The sequence below is a fragment of the Mobula hypostoma genome, chromosome 22, assembly GCF_963921235.1.
Source record: "Mobula hypostoma chromosome 22, sMobHyp1.1, whole genome shotgun sequence".
NCBI classification, from domain to species: Eukaryota; Metazoa; Chordata; class Chondrichthyes; order Myliobatiformes; family Myliobatidae; genus Mobula; species Mobula hypostoma.
In genome coordinates this window covers 2,550,305-2,575,997 of record NC_086118.1, presented here as the reverse complement: position 1 = coordinate 2,575,997, position 25,693 = coordinate 2,550,305, and the positions used below count along the sequence as shown (strand labels likewise).

The window sequence follows — 25,693 nt, the reverse complement described above, 5'->3', positions numbered from 1 at the left end:
CAGCTTTGCCTAAAAGAGAGATAAATTTTCGATGGTGATCCATTGTAGAATCATGCATTCATTCGGGCTTTTGAAAAGAGTGTTGAAGGCAAGACTGACAGCTGTAGTTGACTGCCTCTATATCCTTAAACAGTACACTAGAGGTCACCCTAGAGTACTTGTCAGAAGTTGCCAGCATGTTGACCCTAAGAAAGGATATGTAAAAGCTAAGGTAATGAACAGAAAATAGCATCAACCTACATGCAAAAGGTTCTTTGGATACCTATCAAACCTGAAGATGTGAAAGCTCTTCAAGACTACTGTCTTTTTCTAAGAGGCTGTTGCATGGAGAAAGAAGTGCAGTGTACACGTGAGCTGGACATGTCTGCCAATATGTTAATAACCATAAAGAAACTGCCCTGTATGCTTCGGGATAAATGCAGAACAGTGGTCTGTAAACTACAAGAAAGGCACAACTGTGAGACTATTTTTGCCAACTTTGTTGATTTTATTGAGAGACAAGTAAAGATTGCCACGCACCCAATCTTTGGGAATATAGAGGATGCTGCATCACCCACAATAAGCAAAAGTGTGAACAAAGCTCACTCACAACTTCGTTCTAAGGATAAAGGAAGCAGCTTTGCCACTGTAACCACTGTGAGAGGGAAAACTAAAACCAAACCTGGAACTAAAAGAAGGGAAGTGGTCTCGTCAGCCAAAAGAGTTTGTCTGTTCTGCAAGGGCGAGCGCACAATGTATCCGTGCCCTCAGCTGGAGAAAAGGGCTCATAGTGAGAAGATTGCCTTCCTAAAAGAAAATGTTGTCTGCTTTAGCTGTTTGTATACAGGACACATCAGCAGGAACTGCAGGAAGTGTCTTTCATGCAAGGTGTGTTGTGGCAAGCATCCCAGCATATGTCTTATTCACTCTAACAAAAAGGGTGCAGAATCAGAACAAGCCATGAAAGAATCAGACAAGCAGTGAGTAGTTCCCTGGCCTATCTAATGCTCTTACAGGGATTGTAAACTTCCCACAGTTCCGGTACAAGTAAAGTCTAAGAAGGGTAACAAGACAGTGGTTACTTGTGCTTGCCCAGATCCAGGGAGCACAGGGAGAGGGCCTAAGGTGGCATGCCTGAATGACTGTCAACCTGTGGCTCTGACATCAATCGCTATGAAGTGCTTCGAGATATTGGTTATGGCACACATCAACCACAGCCTACCGGTCAACCTCGATGCTTTGCAATTCGCCTACCAGAGCAACAGGTCAACAGCAGATGCCATCTCTCTGGCCCTACATTCCTCCTTAGAACACCTGGAGAATAAAGACGCATACGTAAGGCTCCTTTTCATTGACTACAGCTCTGCCTTTAATACCGTCATTCCAAATAAACTGGTTCCTAAGCTCCGGAACCTGGGCCTTAGCACTCAGATCTGCAGCTGGATCTTCAATTTCCTCACAGACAGGACCCAAGCTGTAAAAATAGGGGACAAGCTCTCCTCTACAATCACTCTGAGCACCGGTGCCCCACAAGGCTGTGTACTCAACCCCCTGCTGTACTCACTGTACACCCATGATTGTGTAGCCCAGTTTCCATCAAACTCAATATATAAGTTTGCTGACGCAACAATTGTAGGCCGTATCTCGGGTAATGATAAGTTTGAGTACAGAGAGGAAATTAAGAACTTGGTGGCATGGTGCGAAGACAATAACCTATCCCTCAACGTCAGCAAGACGAAGGAATTGGTTGTTGACTTCAGAAGGTGTAGTGGACCGCATGACCCCATTTACATCGGTGGTGCGCGTGGAACACGTCAAAAGCTTTAAGTTCCTCGGGGTCAATATCACAAATGATCTGACTTTGTCCAACCAAGCAGAGTCCACTGCCAAGAAGGCCCACCAGCGCCTTTAGTTCCTGAGAAAACTAAAGAAATTTAGCCTGTCCCCTAAAACCCTCATGAATTTTTATAGATACACCGTAGAAGGCATTCTTCTAGGGTGCATCACAACCTGGTATGGAAGTTGTCCTGTCCAAGACCGAAAGAAGCTGCAGAAGATCGTGAACACGGCACAGCACATCACACAAACCAATCTTCCGTCCTTGGACTCACTTTACACCGCACGCTGTCGGAGCAGTGCTGCCAGGATAATCAAGGACACGATCCACCCAGCCAACACACTTTTCGTCCCTCTTCCCTCCGGGAGAAGGTTCAAGAGCTTGAAGACTCGTACGGCCAGATTTTGGAACAGCTTCTTTCCAACTGTGATAAGACTGCTGAACGGATCCTGACCCGGATCTGGGCCGTACCCTCCAAATATCCAGACCTTCATCTCAGTTTTTTTTTGCACTACCTTACTTTCCATTTTTCTATTTTCTAGTTATGATTTATAATTTAAATTTTTAATATTTACTAATTTTTACTATTTTTAGTATTTAATATTTGTAATCCAGGGAGTGGGAAGCGCAGAATCAAATATCGCTGTGATGATTGTATGTTCTAGCATCAAATGTTTGGCGACAATAAAGTATAAAGTATAATAAACAATTTCAATCTCACAGGAGAAAGGACACGCACTCTCTTACGCTCTCCGGACAAGAGAGAGTTGTAGGTAGCTACATCATTTCAGGATTGGAAGTGGCTGGCTTGGATAGTGAAAACTATTGTGAACTACCTAACATTTATACATAGGAAAATATGCCTGTCCACAAAAGATGGGGAGGATGAATGGACAAGGGAGTCGCGTAGGGAGCGATCCCTGCAGAAAGCCTGGGGAGGGTGGGGGAGGGAAAGATGTGCTTAGTGGTGGGATCCCATTGGAGGTGGCGGAAGTTATGGAGAATAATATGTTGGACCCAGAGCTGGTGGGGTGGTAGGTGAGGACAAGGGGAACCTTATTCCTAGTGGGGTGGCAGGAGGTTGGGGGGAGAGCAGGTGTGCGTGAAATGGGAGAGATGCGTTTGAGAGTAGAGTTGATGGTGGAGGAAGGGAAGCCCCTTTCTTTAAAAGAGGAGAACATCTCCTTTGTCCTGGAATGAAAAGCCTCAACCTGAGAGCAGATGCAGCGGAGACGGAGGAATTGCGAGAAGGGGATGGCAATTTTGCAAGAGACAGGGTGAGAAAGGAATAGTCCAGGTAGCTGTGAGGGTCCATAGGCTTATAGTAGACATCAGTAGATAAGCTGTCTCCAGAGATAGAGACAGAAAGATCAAGAAAGGGGAAGGAGGTGTCGGAAATGGACCAGGTAAACGTGAGGGCAGATGAAAGTTGGAGGCAAAGTTAATGAAGTCAATGAGCTCAGCATGCGTGCAGGAAGCAGCGCCAATGCAGTCATCGATGTAGCGAAGGAAAAGTGGGGGACAGTTACCAGGTTAGGTTTGGAATGTAGATTGTTCCACTTTCAAATCTCTTAATATCTCTTCTTTCAGTTAGTCCTGACGAAGGGTCTCGGCCCAAAACATCGACTGTACCTCTTCCTATAGATGCTGCCTAGCCTGCTGCGTTCACCAGCAACTTTTATGCGTGAGGAAGACTGGATTCTTAGATCTAAGAACATGCTTTTGTTTCTTAGTTGGAAGGGGAGGCAACTGATCATCGCTCTTGCTCAATCTGACTCGGATGAAGAACAGCAAGGGTATTCTTTGGAGAGAAAGATTAAGATGGCCGAAGGTCAGATCAGCCAAGATTGTCTCTGAGTGGAGGAGCTCAGAAAGACTGAAATGGAGGTCACTGGGTTTTGCCAAAGTAAGATATTTCTAGTAACCACATGTTATCCAGGTTGCACTGAAAATACTTGATTGCTAGTGCTGGTACAGCTATAAGAAGAATCCTGTCTACGTGCGTTGTTTGTTGATGGTTGCACACTGCTCCAGGACACCAGCACAGGGCGGATCTACCTGTGGACAGGGTCTCTCCAGATGAACCTTCACTTACACGTGTAATAGTGGACTACTTTGGACCTTTTGAGGTGAAGAACAGAAGGAGTACAGTGAAGAGGTATGGGGCCATATTTACCTGTCTAGCTACTTGAGTCTTCACATTGAAGTGGTATCTTCCTTAGACACAGATTCCTTTGTTAATGCACTTCAACGTTTTACAGAAAATGAGGAATGCTAAAGTTACAAATTTTGTTGAAGCTGAGCATGAGTTGCAAGGAATGATTGAGAAGTGGAATCATTCGAAGATCAGTGATGTCCTTTTTCAGAAAGGAATTAAGTGAATTTTTAACCACTTGGCTGGTTCACATCATGGAAGAACATGGGAGAGGTTGATCAAGTCTGTGTTAAAGGTCCTCAATTCAACCATAAAGGTGCAGAATCTTGATAAAGAAGGTTTCCGCACAGTCCTTTGTGAAGTAGCAGCTATTATCAATGGTCAGTGGATTACTAAAGCATCCTCCGATCCCAGTGATTTGGAAGCTCTACCATCCAAACATCTGTTGCTTCTGAAGACCTCACCATCTGACTACTGCCAAGACATGTATGTTCATTGTAGAGGAAGCAAGTCTGATAAATGTCAAACTTGTTTTGGAAACAATGAGTCAAGGAGTATTTATCACAGTTACAGGAATATCAGAAATGGTCAGGAATAAAATACAATTTCCTCCCAGGAGATATTGTGCTTATAGTTGACGACACAGTGCTTTAAAGCTCATGGATCACGGGAAGAGTCATTCAAGTCTTTCCAGACAGAAGAGCATTTGTGTGGCAAGTGCGCATCAAGACCAAGACCTGCTGTCTGTACAGACCTATAACCGAGATTTGTCTTCTGCAGGAGCCAGAGGTTTGAGGAGTTACAGCTCTAGAAAATTCATGTCTTTGACTTGACAGAGAGTGGTAGTAAACATCACTCTGTGCTGGGCTAAGTGCCGGTAACCACTGGCTTAGGTGACTGGTACATGACTTGACTGGAAAGAGAAAAAAGAAAGAGGATATTTGTATAAATGTTAAGATGTTTGTTCTCAAAGATTTCACGTCTCCTACTTTGGTATGTATTAGTGTAATTATTTGAGGGAAGATAGCAGCGCGACGCAGCTCGCAGCGGCCACTCCGGTGGTGATGTCTGTTATTTGTCAAGTAGGGTGCCGTGCACAATCCTGATTTGATGGAGACAGATGTGAGAGCATGGAGAAACTTCTGGTGAAACTTCTGAAATGCCCGCTTCGCTGCTGCTGTTACTATGTGATCCAGGATCTCCGGAGGAGAAGGCCCCGAGTCCTCGGCTTTGCTTGTTGCTCGGCGGCCGGGACGGGGTCGAAGCACTTGGCAGAGGATGGTGCTCGGTGCTCAGTGTTGGAGGGCTGGTTGGAGGCTCGAAGTTTTCGGATGGACTCAGAGTCGGCTGCAGTCAGGTGTTTCCAATGGTGCGGCATCGGCAAGTTGGCGGCGCTTGGAGGTTCATGGCAGGGAAAATTTCTCCCTTCTACCGCCTGCGTGAGATGATGAGGCTATCGGGACTTTGAGACTTTTTTTACCGTGCCCATGGTCTGCTCTTTATCAAATTATGGTATTGCTTTGCACTGTTGTAACTACATGTTATAATTATGTGGTTTTGTAAGTTTTAGTCTTGGTTTGCCCTGTGTTTTCTTGTGATACCATTCTGGAGGAACGTTGTATCATTTTTTAATGCATTCATTTCTGAATGACAATAAATGAAAACTGAACTGAATAATTAGGGGTTGGGATATAGGAGCCATGTATCTATTTTCTGTCTGTATCGTATTTTGTGCTGTGTTTATTATGCTAATTTGACACATGGGTTGGGGTGTGGTAGAAGCAAATGAGTACAGTTATGTATTTGTGCGTTGTCTTGGTTGAGAGCTAGAGGCAGCTGGGAATTATATTTTTTTGTTGACTGCTAACCACTAATCGCTGATTAGAATATATTAGACTGCTCGTTACATTAACTTTGCTTAGTTATTCTATTCGATGGCTAATTATGCTAATTGAATGCTTAGTTATGCTGAATATGCTATTGTCTGCTAATTAGACCGTTGTATCACTAATTTAGTTTTATTAGTTTTACATCGCTACAACCATAGAACCCTACAGCACAGAAAACTTCTAGTCTGTGGCGAAACTTTATTCCGCTAGTCCCATTGACCTGCATCCAGTCCATAACCCTCCAGACCTCTCCCATCCATGTACCTATCCAATTTATTCTTAAAATTTAAGAATACCACATCAGATGGCAGCTCGTTCCACACTCCCACCACTCTCTGAGTGAAGAAGTTCCCCCTAATGTTCCCCCTAAATCTTTCCCCTTTCACCCTAAAGCCATGTCCTCTCATATTTATCTCTCCTGCTCTAAGTGGAAAGAGCCTACTCGCATTTACTCTGTCTATACCCCTCATAATTTTGTAAACCTCTATCAAATCTCCCCTCATTCTTCTACGCTCCAAGGAATAAAATCCTAACTTGTTCAATCTTTCCCTGTAACTCAACTCTTGAAGACCCGGCAAGACCCTGAACTGGAGGGGTACTAACATTCTTGCAGGAAAGTTTGCTAGTGCTGCTTGGGGGGGGTGGGGCTTAAACTAAATTTGCAGGGGTCAGGGATCCAGAATGTGAGAGAGGATAGCGAGATGAAGTATAAAGGACAGATGGGGATTACACGGTTCCGGAATATTAAGTGTGAAGTAGAGAAAGGTGAGGCGGAACGAGTGATAAGGAAGATAATGTGCAGAGAGATGGTCTGACGGAGCACGGAGTTAAATGTGCAGAAAGAGTAAGTAAATTTAAGAAGGACAACAAAATTCAAGGGGTGTATAGCCCGGTGAGAGTTCGGGGAGCTGGGTTATGCACAATAGGCAGCGATTTAAACAGAGAGAGGAGAAATGGGTTAAAAATTCTATATCTGAATGCACGAAGTGTCAGAAATAAGGCGGATGAGCTTGAAGCTCAGGTGCGAATGGGTAACTACGATGTTGGGATAACGGAGACATGGCTGCAGGGGGATCAGACCTGGGAATTGAATGTACAAGGGTATACGTGCTATCGAAGGGACAGAAAAGTGGGCAGAGGGGGTGGGGTGGCCCTGTTGGTGAGGAATGAGATTCAGTCCCTTGCAAGGGGGGGACATAGAATCAGGAGAAGTAGAGTCAGTGTGGATAGAACTGAGGAACAGTAAGGGCAAAAAGATCTAATAGGTGTTATCTCCAGGCGCCCAAACAGTAGCATGGATATTGGGTGCAAGTTGAATAGGGAGTTAACAATGGCATGTGGCAAAGGAAATGTCGCAGTAGTTATGGGGGATTTCAACATGCAGGTGAACTGGGAAAATCAGGTTGGTACTGGACCCCAGGATGGGGAGTTTGTAGAGTGCCTACGGGATGCATTTTTGAAGCAGCTTGTACGAGAGCTGACCAGGGATAAGGCTATTCTGGATTTAGTGTTGTGCAATGAACAGGATTTGATAAGTGATCTTGAAGTAAAGGAGCCATTAGGAGGTAGTGACCATAATATGATAAGTTTTTATCTGCAAGTTGAGAGGGATAAAGGCAGATCAGAAGTGTCAGTATTGCAGTTGAACAAAGGAGACTATGGAGCCATGAGGGAGGAGCTGGCCAAAGTTGACTGGTCGGATATCCTAGCAGAAGAGACAGTGGAACAGCGATGGCAGGTATTCTTGGGAATAATGCACAAGGTGCAAAATCAGTTCATCCCCCGGAGAAGGAAGGATTCAAAGGGGGGAAAGTGGCCACAGTGGTTGACAAAGGAAGTCAGAGATAGCATAGCATTAAAAAAGAAGTATAGCAGAGCTAAGGTGAGTGGGAAGACGGATGATTGGGAAATTTTTAAGGAGCAACAGAACTTAACTAAAAAGACAATACGGGGAGGAAAAATGAGGTATGAACGCAAACTAGCTAGGATTATAAAGGAGGATAGCAAAAGTTTTTTTAGGTATGTGAAGAGAAGGAAGATAGTTAAGAACAATGTTGGCCCTTGAAGAATGAATTGGGAGAAATTGTTATGGGAAACAGAGAAATGGCAGACGAATTTAATAAGTACTTTAGATCTGTCCTCACTAGGGAAGACACAAGCAATCTCCCAGATGTATGGATGGGCCAAGGACATAGGGTAACAGAGGAGCTGAAACGGATTGACATTAGGAAGGAAATGGTGATGAGTAGACTGATGGGACTGAAGGCTAACAAATCCCCAGGTCCAGATGGTCTGCATCCTAGGGTACTAAAGGAGGTGGCTCTGGAAATTGCGGATGCATTGGTGATTATTTTCCAATGTTCCTTAGATTCAGGATCAGTTCCTGAGGATTGGTGAATGGCTAATGTTATCCCACTTCTTAAGAAAGGAGGGAGGAAGAAAACAGAGAACTATCGCCCTGTTAGCCTAACATCAGTAGTGGGGAAGATGCTAGAGTCCATTATTAAAGATGAAATAGCGGCATATCTTGATAGCAGTGATAGGATTGGCCCAATCTATTAAAAAAAAATTTACCAAGGGCAAATCATGCTTGACTAATCTATTGGAGTTTTTCGAGGATGTAACCAGGAAGATAGACGCGGGAGATCCAGTGGATGTGGTGTACCTTGACTTTCAGAAGGCATTTGATAAGGTACCACATAGGAGATTGATGGGTAAAATCAGAGCTCATGGCATTGGGGGGAGGATATTGACATGGATAGAAAACTGGTTGGCAGATAGAAAGCAAAGGGTAGCAGTGAATGGGTGTTTCTCGGAATGGCAGGTGGTGACTAGTGGGGTGCCACAGGGCTCGGTATTGGGACCACAGCTGTTTATGATTTACGTCAATGATTTAGAGGAAGGCATTGTGAATAACATCAGCAAGTTTGCTGATGATACTAAGCTGGGTGGCAGTGTGACATGTGATGAGGATGTTAGGAGAATTCAAGGTGACTTGGATAGGCTGGGTGAGTGGGCAGAAACTTGGCAGATGGCGTTTAATGTGAATAAGTGTGAGGTTATTCACTTTGGGAGCAAGAACAGGAAGGCAGATTATTATCTGAACGGTGTGGAGTTAGGTAAGGGAGAAATACAAAGAGATCTAGGAGTACTTGTTCATCTGTCTCTGAAGGTGAATGAGCAAGTGCAGCAGGCAGTGAAGAAGGCTAATGGAATGTTGGCCTTTATTACAAATGGAATTGAGTACAAGAGCAAGGAAATCCTTTTGCATTTGTACAGGGCCCTGGTGAGACCACACCTGGAGTATTGTGTGCGGTTTTGGTCTCCAGGGTTAAGGAAGGACATCCTGGCTGTGGAGGAGGTGCAGCGTAGGTTTACTAGGTTAATTCCTGGGATGTCCGGACTGTCTTACGCAGAGAGGTTAGAGAGACTGGGCTTGTACACGCTGGAATTAAGGAGATTGAGGGGGGATCTGATTGAGACATATAAGATTATTAAGGGATTGGACAAGATAGAGGCAGGAAATATGTTCCAGATGCTGGGAGAGTCCAGTACCAGAGGGCATGGTTAAGAATAAGGGGTAGGTCATTTAGGACAGAGTTGAGGAGGAACTTCTTCTCCCAGAGAGTTGTGGAGGTGTGGAACCTGCTGCCTCAGAAGGCAGTGGAGGCCAATTCTGTGGATGCTTTCAAGAATGAGCTAGATAGGTATCTTATGGATAGGGGAATCAAGGGTTATGGGGACAAGGCAGGAACCGGGTATTGATAGTAGATGATCAACCATGATCTCAGAATGGCGGTGCAGTCTCGAAGGGCCGAATGGTCTACTTCTGCACCTATTGTCTATTGTCTAACATCCTACTAAATCTTCTCTGCACTCTTTCAATCTTACTGATATCCTTCCTATAGTTAGGTGACCAGAACTGCACACAATATTTCAAATTTGGCATCACCAATGTCTTATACAACCTCACCATAACATCCCAACTCCTATACTCAATACTTGGATTTATGAATGCCAGGATACCAAAAGCCTTCTTTTCAACCCTGTCTACCTGTGACGCCACTTTCAGGAAATTATGTATCTGAACTCCCAGATCCCTTTGTTCCTCCGCATTCCTCAGTGCCCTACCATTTACTGTGTATGTCCTACCTTGATTTGTCCTTCCAAAATGCAACACCTCACACTTGTCTGCATTAAATTCAATCTGCCATTTTCTAGCCCATTTTTCCAGTTGGTCCAGATCCCTTTGTAAACTCTGAAAGCCTTCCTTGCTGTCCACAATGCCTCCAATCTTACTGTCATCAGCAAACTTGCTGATCCAATTTACCATATTATCGTCTAGATCATGGATATAGACAACAGATAACAATGGTCCCAGCACAGATCCTTGAGGCACACCACTAGTCACAGGCCTCCAGTCTGAGAAGCAATCATCCACTACCACTCTGTCTTCTCCCACACAGCTGATTTCGAATCCAGTTTACAACCTTTCCATGGATACCTAGTGTCTGAACCTTCTGAACTAACCTCCCATGTGGGACCTTGTCAAAGGCCTTTCTAAAGTCCATGTAGACAACATCCACAGCCTTTCCTTCGTCTACTTTCTTGGTAACCTCCTCGAAAAACTCTACAAGATTCGTTAAACACGATCTACCACGCACAAAGCCATGCTGACTATTCTTAATCAACCCTTGGTTGTCCAAATACTTGTGTATCCGATCTCTCAGAAAACCTTCCAATAATTTACCTTCTACTGATGTCAGGCTCACTGGCCTGTAATTACTACCTGGTTTTCTTTTGGAGCCTTTTTTAAACAACAGAACAACATGAGCTACCCTCCAATCCTCCAGCACCATACCTGTGGCTAAGGACATTTTAAATATTTCTGCCAGGGCCCCTGCAATTTCTACACTAGTCTCTCTCAAGGTCCGAGAAAATATCATGTCAGGCCCGGGGGATTTATCTACCTTTATTCACTGTAAGGCAGCAAGCACCTCCTCCTCTTTAATCTCTATATATTCCATAACACTACTGCTTGTTTCCCTTCCTTCCATATACACTATGCCAGTTTCCTGAGTAAATACTGATGCAAAAAAACTGTTTAAGATCTTCCCCATCATTTGTTTTTTCTGGTTTCATAATAAAAGATCGAACATACCCTTTTTGATTTGGAAATTTGTTATTTGGAAGCGCGTCATACAGCGTCAATTATCCTAGCTTAGTCTCTCAGCGGTTTTGGTTTGTTTTCAAGTAACCACTACACTCTTGTACATTCTGACCAGAGGTGTCAGAACAGTGGATACAATTGGGGTAATAATAATAATAATAATGCAGTTTTGACAGATGTTTAGAAAATGAAACTACTGTATCCCCATTCTTCACCAAGTAACCTCAGAGATGCTTCAGGTCTGAAAGCATTGTCCAGAAAAGCACATGAGAAACAATACAAGATTGATCACTGAACCGCTCCCTGATCAAATTCTTCAGTTGCTAACTTCCCTGTTCTTTATTTGTTACAGTGGTATGACCCTGAGAGCTCTGTGCTGGCCAATGAGTGCTTTGCAGGTACGTACGTGTTCTGGTAGTCTGGCATTCTTTGGATTTGGGGTTTTTCCAGATCTCAGCTTGTTTAGGTCGGTCTTGCTGTTCTCTTGGATAGTGCAGTAACACTCTGGAATGTAATGAGGTCTCTGTAGAACAGTAAAAGAACTTTGGGTCGTAGAGGTTACCGAGAATTTCTGCTTCACTGCTCCAGTGACCCAGTGATCCTGACCCCAGCTGCTGTCTGGCTGGAGGTTGCACGTTCTCCCTGTGTGTACTGTGTGTGTGTACTGTGTATATACTGTGTGTGTACTGTGTGTATACTGTGTATATACTGTGTGTACTGTGTATATACTGTGTGTGCCAAGTGTATACTGTGTGTATACTGTGTGTGTACTGTGCATACTGTGTGTATACTGTCTGGCTGGAGGTTGCACGTTCTCTCTGTCTTTACTGTGTGTATACTGTGTGTGTACTGTGTATACTGTGTGTGTACTGTCTGGCTGGATGTTGCATGTTCTCCCTGTGTGTATACTGTGTATGTACTATGTGTATACTGTCTGGTTGGAGGTTGCATGGTCTCCCTGTGTGTATACTGTGTGTATATTCTCTGGCTGGATGTTGCATGTTCTCCCTGTGTGTATACTGTGTGTATACAGTCTGGCTGGAAGTTGCACGTTCTCCCTGTGTGTGTACTGTGTATATACTGTGTGTGTACTGTGTATACTCTGTGTATATTGTGTGTATACTGTCTGGTTGGAGGTTGCACATTCTCTCTGTGTGTGTACTGTGTATATACTGTGTGTGTACTGTGTATACTCTGTGTATATTGTGTGTATGCTGTCTGGCTGGAGGTTGCATGTTCTCCCTGTGTGTGTACTGTGTATATACTGTGTGTGTACTGTGTATATACTGTGTGTGTACTGTGTATACTCTGTGTATATTGTGTGTATGCTGTCTGGCTGGAAGTTGCGTGTTTTCCCTGTGTGTGTACTGTGTATATACTGTGTGTGTACTGTGTATACTCTGTGTATATTGTGTGTATGCTGTCTGGCTGGAAGTTGCATGTTCACCCTGTGTGTGTACTGTGTATACTCTGTGTATATTGTGTGTATACTGTCTGGTTGGAGTTTGCACATTCTCTCTGTGTGTGTACTGTGTATATACTGTGTGTGTACTGTGTATACTCTGTGTATATTGTGTGTATGCTGTCTGGCTGGAGGTTGCATGTTCTCCCTGTGTATATACTGTGTGTATACAGTCTGGCTGGAAGTTGCATGTTCTCCCTGTGTGTGTACTGTGTATATACTGTGTGTGTACTGTGTATATACTGTGTGTGTACTGTGTATATACTGTGTGTGTACTGTGTATACTCTGTGTATATTGTGTGTATGCTGTCTGGCTGGAAGTTGCGTGTTCTCCCTGTGTGTGTACTGTGTATATACTGTGTGTGTACTGTGTATACTCTGTGTATATTGTGTGTATGCTGTCTGGCTGGAAGTTGCATGTTCACCCTGTGTGTGTACTGTGTATACTCTGTGTATATTGTGTGTATACTGTCTGGTTGGAGTTTGCACATTCTCTCTGTGTGTGTACTGTGTATATACTGTGTGTGTACTGTGTATACTCTGTGTATATTGTGTGTATGCTGTCTGGCTGGAGGTTGCATGTTCTCCCTGTGTATATACTGTGTGTATACAGTCTGGCTGGAAGTTGCATGTTCTCCCTGTGTGTGTACTGTGTATATACTGTGTGTGTACTGTGTATATACTGTGTGTGTACTGTGTATACTCTGTGTATATTGTGTGTATGCTGTCTGGCTGGAAGTTGCATGTTCACCCTGTGTGTGTACTGTGTATACTCTGTGTATATTGTGTGTATACTGTCTGGTTGGAGGTTGCACATTCTCTCTGTGTGTGTGTACTGTGTATATACTGTGTGTGTACTGTGTATACTCTGTGTATATTGTGTGTATGCTGTCTGGCTGGAGGTTGCATGTTCTCCCTCTGTATATACTGTGTGTATACAGTCTGGCTGGAAGTTGCATGTTCTCCCTGTGTGTGTACTGTGTATATACTGTGTGTGTACTGTGTATACTCTGTGTATATTGTGTGTATGCTGTCTGGCTGGAGGTTGCATGTTCTCCCTGTGTGTATACTGTGTTTCCTCCCAGTGCCCTAGTTTTCTCCCACATGCCAAAGATGGGCGAGTTGGTCGGTTAATTGAGTCATGTAAATCAAGTCTAATGTGTAGGCAAGTGGTCAAATGCGGGGTGGGGGAATAAAGTGTGATTAGTGTAAAAGTGTTTGACTGGCATCTAATGATTAATGCAGACTCAGTAAGCCTGTTTCTGTGCGGCAATACTCCCTGAAATGGTCTATAGAATAGAACAATGATTGAAATGTGAAAGAGGTTGGTAAGGTAAAATATTTATGGAACGGGTTCTGCAGCTTGACAAATGGAGTGCTTATGGAGTTGGGTGGGGAATTCCAGAAATGGATGTACAGTTTATAAGGTTGAACGGTTCATGAGATAACATAGACGTTATGGGATGATGGGGAAGTTTGAGGCAAGGGAGGGTGATGAGAATAAAGTGTTTATGTGGGGTGGGCTGGCATTTAAATAATAAACACAGGAGGTGCTGAGTTGAAGTTTTGAACTGTTTAAAAAGGAACATCATTCACATTTTCCATTAGTAAAAGTCTGAGCATTAACAAACATTTTAGCAAAATATTTGTCTCCCAGAAAATTGATGCTTCACTCAAATATTAGAAATTTCTGGATCTTGGGGGAATTGCACACGAGTTTCTGACTTCCCAGAATGCCCCTCTAACTGTGGTGAACACAAAAGGAGCTGCAGCTTGTGGGACATGTCTAGCCTGTGAGATGGATCTGCCTTGGGTCTCAGCCCAGTACATCATCTGCTTACTCTTTTCTATAAATCCTGTCTGGCTTGCTGAGTTCCTCCAGCATTTTGTGTGAATTTCCAGCATCTGCAGAATTTTTCTTGTTTGTTATTCCACTTCTGTCCTTACTGACCACTTGTCATGTTAGCCATTCAGTTAATAGGCTTGTCAGCAGTCCCTGAGAAGCATTCAGACAGCTCCAACTCCTGAAAAGAAATGGCTACGATGTCACCCATCAACATTACAAGGAAACTGGGAGCAGTGCTGCAGAAACTATGGGATACAAGCTGGAAATTTACCTCTACAGTCATCCCTAGTATTGACCAGAGCTACATACTATCAAACTTCCCAAACCCTGCGATCAATAAGGAGCACTGATGTAAAGTCCTGTGCCGATGGGAGATGGATGTACTGTACAGTATATAGATAGATAGATATACTTTATTAATCCAGAGGGAAATTCGGTTTCGTTACAGCCGCACCAACCAAGAATAGAGTGTAAATATAGCAATACAAAAAACCCCAACAATCAAACACCAAAATGCAAACTATGCCAGATGGAAAATAAGTCCAGGACCAGTCTATTGGCTCAGGGTGTCTGACCCTCCACGGGAGGAGCTGCACGTTTGATGGCCACAGGCAGGAACGACCTCCCGTGCCGCCAAGTGTTGTATCTCGGTGGAATGTGGCCGCAGTCCAACAGTAAAAAGTTCAATATCCAGTCTGCAAACACATTCCTCGATCGTAATATACCCCGGATTGCACCATCCGTTGTTAGCCAGAACAGTAAGCACCCAACTCCTTTACGCTTACCGCTCTCAGTGCACTTCCGGTCAGCCGGAACGGTATTACCCACCGAACTCCTCTTGTCTCTGTTGTCTCGACCCGGTCCTCTTTCCTCGGCTTTGTGATCCCCCTCTGTGTGTTTTCCTGTGGATTTCAGCAGGGGTGTCCACTGCTCTGTTCGCTTAGCCGGCCGGTCTTTGCTGGTCCGTGGAATACACAATGCGACCTTGCTTCTGTCCCGCATGTCGGGATGTAACCATTTCCAGCGCTAAAGAAAACCCAAATAAAACTCTCTCTACCGGCATGTTAGAGAGGGTGCAGCTTCGACGTGTTACCGTGAGAAAAAAAAACAAAAAATAACGTAAATTAAAAAGTAAGAAGAAGAAAGTAAGAATAGATCGGAACGGCTGTACCAGGCTGCATGCACGACCGGCGCATGCGCACTAAAATATACAGATTATTCACTGTATAACACCAAAGTGGGGATAGGTATGTTGCTGTAAAAAATTGGTGTATGGTTCTGGTGAATGGATCTGTACGGGTCTGTCACTGTACAAGCCCAATGGGTTGCAAGATACTTTGAATTATTATTTCTGACATAAATTTTCTCCTGGTTGTTTTCTTGTTGGATAAGGTCATATGTCTATGAATGTGAAGTACAATATTTATTGGGAGTGGAGGGGAGGAAGTATCTCCAACCTCCTGACAAGCATGTGAGAAATGATTTTTTTCGAGGCAAAGTGCAAATAGCTCAGCTTCTGTATTCTTGTGTATGGCTTAAACCAAATAAAATCTGTTTCCCCTCAGTATTCCCCTGAAGTAGCTTGGATTGTAACACTGTGACCCTCTCATGTATAAAGTTGTTCCATTCTGCACTATGAATTTTTGGCATGACAAGTGTTGAAATGTGCACTCCACTCCCTGTTCATTAAAAATAGTATTGACCTGAGCTGCACAGCTGGTGAGTTATTGATGGGTATCCCTAATTGTATTAACAACTAGCACCCTGTCTGAAAGCCATTGATTGGGAAGGTAAGCATCCCATGGTGATCTTCAGGGCAGGTGCATTCAAGACAAATCTCCCCAGGTTTGGTGCAGTGCTCTGTCATTACCCAGCCTGACCCATATACATCTCCATTCACCCTTGTCTCTTTATTTTATGCAGAGCCTTTCCTCTCACTACTGCTGGTCTTGTCACAGATGAACTTCACCCTTGACCTAGAGGTTAGTGTTGATATGTTGGATAATCACAACTGGTGTTTTCTTGATCAGCACTCTGGTTGTTCATCCAAAACTTTGAGCTCATCTTCCATTTTGTGACCCAAACTGTGTTGCGTTTCAGAAAGACTAGTAGAGTGATTAATGCTTTCCATTAATAAATAGACACAATTGCAATATCATGGGCTGATTAACCATTTGATAGGACAGTCTGAAGAGGAGATTCCACAAACACCAGTTGGTGTGCTTGCCCTTCATCCCAATGAAATGGACATTCTTAGGATGGGAGAAAGGTGACCACTGAGGTGATATAAGTAGTGTTGAGACCCTGAGCTTTTAAAACCATATCAGTGATTTTGGATGAGGGAGTCAAGTAGGATCTATCCAAGTTTGCCTGAAAGAAAGCTAGGTGGTCTTGTGGTCTGTTAGGATAGTGCAAAGGGGCTTCTGGGAGAGACAGATAGATTACATGAAAGGACAAGATAAAATGATGTGGGGAAAAAATGCAAGGTCATCCACTTTGTTGGGGAAAAATAAAAATGCTTATTTTTAGAAATGGTAAAAATTTGGAAAGTATTAGGTTTCAAAGGGACCTAAGTATCTTTGCATGTGAATCATTGAAGCTTAATGTTTAGTACTTTAAGCAATTAGGAAGGCAAGCAGTTGTATGATTTGAGTTACAAGATTATAAAATTATGAAGGGCAATAGATGTGGAGGCTAGTCGGCACCTTTCCCCACAGTAGGAGTCTTACATAACATACTACAGCATAGAAACAGGCTGGTTAGCTCACCATGTCTTACCAGTGGATACCATCCTTATTAGACCCAGTCTTCAGCATCTGGCCCATAGCCTTCAATGCCTAGATATTTCTTAAATACTGTCCATGGTTTTGCTTCCACCATACTCCCTGACATTTTATTCCACCTAGTTACCACTCTCTGGGTGAAAAAGGCCTGAAATCTCTTACTCTTTACATTAAATCTATATCCTCTAGTACTATTCACCTCTGACAAGGGAAAAAGTTAACTCCAGTTTTTCCTATCTACACCCCTTTATTCATTTCCAAAGATGATGCCTGACTTGCTGAGTCCCTCCAGCACTCTGTGTGTGTGTGTGTGTGTGTGTGTGTGTGTGTGTGTGTGTGTGTGTGTGTGTGCGTATACTTATAAACCTCAATCGCTTAACTGATCACATTCCAAGGAAACAGAACTAGCCTCTCCGGTCTCAAGTCAACCATAGTTGGAATATTGTATTCAGTTCTGGTCACATTGTTATACGAAGGATGTGGAAGCTTTAGAGAGGATGCAGAGGAGATTTACCAGGATGCAACTTGCATTCCAGGGCAGGTTTTATGAAGATATGTTGAGCAAGCTAGGGCTTTTTTCTTTGGAGCGAAGGAGGATGAGAGGTGACTTGATAGAGGTGTACAAGATGATAAGAGGCATAAACTCAGTGAATAGCTGGAGACTTTTCCCCAGGGTGGAAATAGCTAATACAAGGGCATAATTTTAATGTAACTGGAGGAAAGTATAGCCGGCTGGTGGCGTAGTGGCATCAGCGCCGGACTTCGGAGCGAAGGCTCCTGAGTTCGAATCCAGCTGGCTCCCTTGCATCCATGCTGGCTTGAGTGTCAAGCTAGCAACTCGGCCTTGTAAAAATAAGAAAGCTTGCTTAAAAAAAAAAAAGCCGTCATGACGGCGTCCCGATGACTCCACTCGGAGGTAAGGGCTTCCTTTTTCTTTTTCTTCTGGAGGAAAGTATAGTATGTCAGAATTAACTTTTTTACACAAAGGGGTGGATGGCTGAAATGTCCTACCAGAGTGGTAGAGGCAGATACATGAGGGACATTTAAAAAACACCTGGATAGGCCCATGGATGATAAAAAAAAAGAGGGTTATGTTAGAGGTAAGAATTGGGTAGGAGGTTAGGTTTAAAAGGTCAGCACAACATCATGGGCCAAAGGGCCCATACTGTGTAGTAATGTTCTGTATTTTCACCATAGCTGAAACACTATCCCATGTAGCATCCTGGTAAATCACATGTGTCTCAAACTAGAGGACCAAGATTTAAATGCATCAGAGACAGATTTTTTTCATCCAAAGGACAGTTAGAATCTGGAGTGCACAATATGAGAGGTAGTGGAAACAGGCACTCTTTCACCATTTAATTTGGTATCTAGATGAGCACTTGAATTGTCAAGCATATGCCAGAGGTTGGTAAATGGGATTAGTACAAATGAATACATGGAAATGGTGGGCCACAGGGCCTGATTCTATGCTGCATGACGCCCTCTAACCTGTCACTTGTAAAAATGTCACTCCTTTTTCTCAGTTCCTCCAACTCCGTCGCATCTGTTCCCAGGATGAGGCATTCCTTTCCAGAATATCAGATATGAACTCCTGCTTCAAAGAACAGGGTTTCCCTTCTTCCACCATCCCAGACATCCACCCTCAGCCCCATCTTCCTGCCACATTAACAGTGATAGAGTTCCTCTTGTCCTTGCCTATCACCCCGTGAGCCTCTACATCCAGCACATCATTTCCACAACTTCTGCCATCTTCAATGGGATCCTACCACCAAATGCATCATTATCTCCACCTCCTTCTGCGTTCCACAGATCACTCTGTCCGTAATTCCCTGGTCCATTCATCCCTCCCCCCACTGATCTTCCTCCTACAAGTGGCTGAAGTGCTACACCTGCCTGTTCACCTCCTCCCTCACCTCAGTTCAGGGCCCCAAACAGTTCTTCCAGACGAGGCAACTCTTCACCTGCAAACCTCTTTGGCTCTCCGTGCTCCCGGTGCAGCCTCTGCTACATCGGTGAAACCCAGCGTAGATTCGGGGACCTCCAGTGAGTACCTTTGCTTCATTAACAAAAGGCAGGATTTCGCCGTGGCTAACCATTTTAATTCCAGTCCCCTTTCCCATTCCGACATGTTAGTCCGTGATCTCCACTGCTGCCAAGATGAGGTCACTCTCCGGTTGGAGGAGCAACACCTTATATTCTGTCTGGGTAGCCTGCAACCTGTTAGCATGAATATCAATGTCTCTAACTTCTGGTAATTTCTCCCCCTCTTCCTTTTCTCCTTCTTCCATTCTGGTGCCCCTCTTACCTCTCCTCACCTGCACATCTCTTCCACCTGGTGCCCCTCCTTCTTCCCTTTCTCCCACAGTACACTCTCCTCTCCTGTCAGATTCCTTCTTCAGCCCTTTACCTTTTCCACCTCTCACCTCTGAGCTTCTCACTTCATTCGTCCTATTCCACCTACCTACCTTACCCCTCACCTGGCTTCACCTATCACCTTCTAGCTTGTACTCCTCCTCTCCCACCTTCTTTATCCGGCTTCTTCTCCCTTCCTTTCCAGTCCTGATGAAGAGTCTTGGCCTGATACATCGACTGTTTATTCCTCCCTATGGATGTTGCCTGACATGCAGTTTTCCTGCAGCATTTTGTGTGCATTACTGTCTGGAAAGTGATGTCCTGCTCCAACTGTACAGGCCCTAGCTGAGTCCACACCTGTGCTCTGGTCTCCCTACATAAGGAGTAATATAGCTGTCATAGAGTGGTGCCCTGAAGGTTCACCAGATTGCTTCTTGGGATGGAGAGTTTGACCCTTGAAAAGAGATTAAGCAGACAGGGTCTGTATTCTATTCAGTTTAGAAAGCTGAGAGTTGATTGCAATGAAACAACTCCATTAACAGAGTAGTGCATGGATTCTAGATGGTAAGAATTTTATTTCCAAGGAGGCACAGTGATGGAGTTAGTGCAGCTTCCCCTCAGCTCCAGGCTTGAAAAGGCAAGGCATAAAATATATATTGGTTGAATATAGTTGAGTGTAGCTGTACAAAAATATCAGCATGACCGTGGTGAGCTCAAGGGCCCATTTTTATGCAACGTAACTCTATTTTTCTCTCCACAGATGTTGCCTGACCCTCTGAGTATTTTCAGTATTTTCTGTTTTAATTTGTATGTAAAGTAAATATACTGCAATAAAGGCTTTGAATCTCAAAGGAATGCTTAATATGTAGCAGTTTCCATTTTCAGGCCATTCTAATCTTTCAATTGCAACTTGTGCTAATTGGTTCCAAATAAAAACAGGACGGAGATTGTCAAACTAATTCTATGTCAGGAACTAACACAAAATTGCTAAAGTGTATGCTTCTGTATTAATATGATACCTCTTCTCTTTAGAACAGCAGTTTTCTGGATGAGAGCTGGCTCCTTCCAGTAAGTATTTCAAATATATAATCAGAGAGAATGGTTTCATTGCAGGAGATTTACGTGGAATGATGTAGAATGTACAGCTGAAAAATGGGCAGCTGCTCCAACTTTCTTTACCAACATTTGTATTGCTCACGTTCCTCTTTGCAATGATATCAAAGCATCTACAGTACAGAAACTTATCCAGTGAAACTAATAAACAAGTTGCCGTTGTGTATTTAATGTTTTGGTAGAATTTGAGTACTATTGCAAATATACTGTTGGAGTAAGCACTCTTGTCATTTAAATAATTCATTGCAAGTTATATATACATAACTACATTAATTGCATACGTCATCACACTACCCTGTGATACATGCACATCTTGGTTAAAGTAAACCCGAAGTTAGACCCACATTCCTAGGCTCCCATGTTGTCCTTTGAATTAGTTTAATGTTTCAAAGTTACCAAACTTAACAGTAGTGGTGCTGGGCCAACAAGTTTCCACCATATCCATACTGAATTTACTGGTGATCATTTTGTGTCATTTGGTCTTGCTTTGGGTCCCATCTTCACATCTATCAGTTCAAACACGTCCACCTTCCCAACACTAGTCTGTTCAGCCTTATCTGTAATTATAATCTCCATTTTGGTATCTTCCTTCTAAATCATTTGACACAATTGGTTTCTCTACGATGAAACCAGACTCTGTAGTGGTGTGCTTCTTGATTTTGCCCCCTATTTTCTCCACTTTTGTTAAATCAGAGGTTCACAATCACAAGAAAAGTATAGGTCCCTGTATCTGGTAATTAGACAGGGAATGTCAGCAGGGATATTTAGCATGGAGAGCACCAGAGGCAGCCAATATTTGGCCATTTTCCAACATCCAAAACCATTTTAAAAATCAAGAATATACAGGAGCAGGAAATCAGAAATAAAAGACCAAAAACTGCTGAAAATACTCTGTATGTCAGGCAACATCTGTGAAGGAAGAAATAGTTAGGTCAACAACTATAAGTTATAGTGAATGGTCATTGATTTAAAGCAGGGATTCATAACTTGGGTAGGCCCCTTGAGGGTCCATAGATACATTCAGGGGGTCTGGGAAAAAAATTACATCTTTATTTTTACTAACCTCTAACTGAAATTTAGCATTTCCTTCCATTATGAATGTAAACAACAAACTACAGTAGTATTAGCAGTACCTGTGACTTTGTCACCAGTAAAAATCAGCCATTTTCATATCAAGTTACAGTTGTTACAAATATCTCAAAATATCATTCGTGGCATGCTCATTGCTACTTGTTATATAATGCATTAATAAAGAAGCACATATATAATTAGTATATCACATTTTAAAATGTATTGATAACTATACTTCAATATAATTGATGTCTTTTGTAAACCAATGTACTTTATATATTTAGATACATTATTCTGAGAAGGGGTCCGTAGGCTTCACCGGTCCATGGTTAAGAAATCCTTGATCCAGAGTATTGACTCTGTTTCTCTGTTGACCATTGCTGCTTGACTTGCTCAGGGTTTGAAGCATATTTTAGCTTTAATCCAATACCATTTAATTTCTAACAGCAGTCATTGTTTTGGCAGATTGGAGAAAAGGCGATGAGAACAATTGTGCTATCCCTAAGACTGTGAATTTCTGCTTTGTATATCCATAGGCTTCAAAGTTCAGAAAGTTCAAAGTAAATTTATTATGCAAGTACATACGAGGAGTGATTGATAAGTTCGTGGCCTGGGGTAGACGGGATCAATTTTAGAAAACCTAGCACATTTATTTTTCAACATAGTCCCCTCCTACATTTACACACTTAGTCCAGCGGTCGTGGAGCATACGGACCTTGGACCTCCAGAAAGTGTCCACAGCAGGGGTGATTGATAAGTTTGTGGCCTAAGGTAGAAGGGGATGAGTTATACAGCTCTCGTTACATGCACTTGCAGTTCAACTCTTTGAGTGATTATGCAGAAAGTTTGAAGTTAATAACTCATCTCCTTCTACCCTAGGCCACAAACTTATCAATCACCGGTGATGAGCTTAGCCTCATTGTCATAAGTGTAAAGTGAGTAGAGCTGGGGGCTAGGCACACAGCCTTGAGGTGCACCCACGCTGATGGAGACCGTGGAGATGTTGCTGCCAATCTGAACTGACTGGGGTCTGCAAGTGAGGAAATCGAGGCTCCAGTTGAGGTCTAGGTCTTGAAGCTTATTGATTAGTTTTGAGGGGATGATAGTATTGATTTGTAGTGAGTAAAGAGCATCCTGATGTTCACTGTCCAGATGTTTCACAATTGAGTGAAGAGCCAGTGAAATGGTAACTGCTGTTGACCTGTTGTCCCAATAGGCAAATTGGAGCAGATCCAAGTCACTTCTCGGGTAGAAACTGTACGTTTCATCACCAACCTTTAAAAGCACTTCATCACAGTGAATGTAAGGGCTACTAAATGATAGTCACTGAGGCACGTTACTACTTTCGTCATGGGTACCGGTATAATTGAAGCCTGTTTGAAGGGGTGGGCACTTCAGACTGCCGAAGTGAGGGGTTAAAGGTGAACACTCCAGCAGTTGATCAGCACAGCCCCTTAGTACTTGGCTTCTCGCCATTACAGTCAAAATGTACCTCATTTTTTCATTTACATTAACTCTTAAGAGACCCAGAGAGTGAAGATTAATTTGTTTCTTGCTATCCCATGTGCTCAATCTAACTACTATGTAGTAAGCCGTTTAGGAGAATATTAAGTTAGCTGATGATATGAAGTGGGAGCAAGTGTGCTGTATCTCTTTTACTTTCCTTTTCCTTTAATTGCATTTCTACTACACACTAAAAGTCAAAATCTATTTGACCTAATTATTCTTCCTGAAGAATATTTGGGAGCAGAGAAGCACATTGCACTGTGTACTTCCCAGGAGAGTAATCTAACATGGACTTGTTCTCACATAGGTGTGTGAAATGTATAACACTGTCCCTTGCCGGGAGCTGGGAATGGTGCTCAGGTAAGATGTCATTTTGAATTAGAAGCCTCACCAAGAAAGTTGATTTGATTTACTTGTACATTGCAGTGGAACTATCTGCCGTGTGAGCACAGTTATCACTTCAGTATGTCAATGTATGCTTCCATTTTATCTGTAGATAGCAATTGTTTCAGGGGTAACTTTCTATAAGCTATCATCACCCTCTGCTATATCACACAGGCTTAAAGGAGAGTACCAAATATGTGTACTTGATTAAACTTGTCATGCCAGCACATTTGACAAATAGATAAGACGTAGAAGCTGAATTAGGCCATTTGGCCAATCTAGTCTGCTCTGCGTTCCATCAATGGTTCATTTATTATCCCTCTCGACTGCATTCTCCTGCCTTCTCCCTATAACCTTTGACATCCTTACTAATCAAGAACTATCATCTTCTGTTTTAATTGTACCAAATGACTTGGCCTCCACAGCCAGCTGTGGCAATAAATTCCAAAAATTCACCATCCTCTGGCTAAGGAAATTCCTCATCTCTGTGCTAAAGGGACATCCTTTTATTTTGAGGCTGTCCTGTTTGGACCTTTACTCTCCCACCACAGGAAACATCCTCCCCATGTCCACCCCATCTAGGTCTTTCAATATTCGATAGCTTTCAAAGAGATTCCACCCCCCCCCCCATTCTTTTAAGCTCCAGCGAGTACAGGCCCAGAGCTATCAAACACTCCTCGTATGTCAACCCATTCACTGTAAGGATCATTCTCATGAATCTCCTCTGGACCCTCGCCAATGCCGCACATGCTTCCTTAGATAACAGACCCAAAACTGGTCAAAGTAATCCAAGTGCAGTCTGACCAATGCCTTATTAAGCCTCGGCATTTATCCTTTTATATTCTGATACTTGCCAATAATTCCGTCTCTCACGCCTGTGCACCATCCTGGACAAGGCAGTCTGCTTAATTGCCACCTAACCCATTATACTGAATATTCATCCCTCACTACTAGAGCACTATGGTCGCTGTGTCTGGGATCTGCAAAATGCATTACAATTACTCACCTAGGCTAGTCCAACCACACCTCTCAAGTCCTCAACCTCTGCCACCAAGAAGGGTAAAGGCAGCATTGGGCACATTGGAACACCTTTACATGTGGCATAAGTTTATTGCTGCACATCAGCCAGGTACTGTAAAGTAGGGAGTATCTTGCCGTGGGGATGCTTTTCAGCAGCAGGGATGGCAAATTTGGTCAGCATTGATGGGAAGATGATTGTTGCTAAATATAGAGAGATCCCGGATAAAACCTGCTAGACTTTGCCGGAAAGCTTGAGCTGGGAAGGAAGCTGGTCGTTCAGCAGGACAACGAACCAAAGCACACTGCCAGAGCAGCCATGGAAAATCTCCAGATGAAGAAAATTGATGTCCTTGAGTGATCCAGTTGGAGTCCTGACCTTACACCAATCGAACATCTGTGCAAGGCATCAAGACTGCTGTCCACTGCCACTCCCCAGCTAACCTGGCACAGCTTGAGCAATTTTCCCAAGCAGAAATATGCAAATCTTGCTCTATGACATTGTGCAAAGCTAATAGAGACTTATCCAAAAAGACTACTGGTTGTAATAGTTGTGAGACGTGGTTCAGCTAAGTCTTGAGCAAAGGGATGAATACTTTTGAATTGCTGACATTTCAGTTTTTGAATTTTTAGATTTTTATGCTTTACAGTTTTCCCTGTTTTTAGGCTCCACTGTGGGGCGGGGTGGAAATGAGCATGTGATTCACAATTAAAAATTCTCAGTTAAATTGATGAAAATCCCTGGTTGTAGTACCTGGTTGTGTGAACAAAGGGTTGGGGCTGAGTACTTTTACAAGGCACTGTATCGTTGTACAGCCTGATCTTCTCACAGAGAATTGGAACTGGAGAATCCGTGACAGCCTATAAGCTGCTGATGAGTGTTGTGTCATTGAATGACCATTGACAGTTTCACATCAGATAGTGTCATATGAAAATGTTTCTGTTTCTAGAGCCACGCCTCTAGAGGACAACAAAATGGTCAGAGCAACAGTTCTCTGAAGGTCACCTACACATTCAGAATGGCTGCTGAAACTAATTCTGTCCAGTTTGGCACAAGGTGTTGGACCACTTTGCAGACCTTTGACGGAACCATTTTGAATCATGTTTTCTGGGCTTAGAGTGGTGA

The 25,693-nt window shown here is 43.2% G+C and overlaps 1 protein-coding gene across 4 annotated transcripts in view; it reads left to right on the top strand.

Annotated features, from left to right (window-relative positions):
* The window catches only part of si:ch211-250n8.1 (uncharacterized), a 222,392-nt gene that overhangs the window by 77,370 nt on the left and 119,329 nt on the right, over nt 1-25,693 (top strand). For 3 of the 4 annotated variants that reach the window (XM_063030891.1, XM_063030893.1, XM_063030894.1), the window contains 4 exons: nt 11,383-11,428; nt 16,262-16,320; nt 20,509-20,544; nt 23,474-23,526. In XM_063030891.1, the coding sequence (XP_062886961.1) occupies nt 11,383-11,428; nt 16,262-16,320; nt 20,509-20,544; nt 23,474-23,526 (194 nt within the window). The remainder of the gene's footprint in view (nt 1-11,382; nt 11,429-16,261; nt 16,321-20,508; nt 20,545-23,473; nt 23,527-25,693) is intronic. The other variant, XM_063030892.1, reaches the window with a different exon arrangement.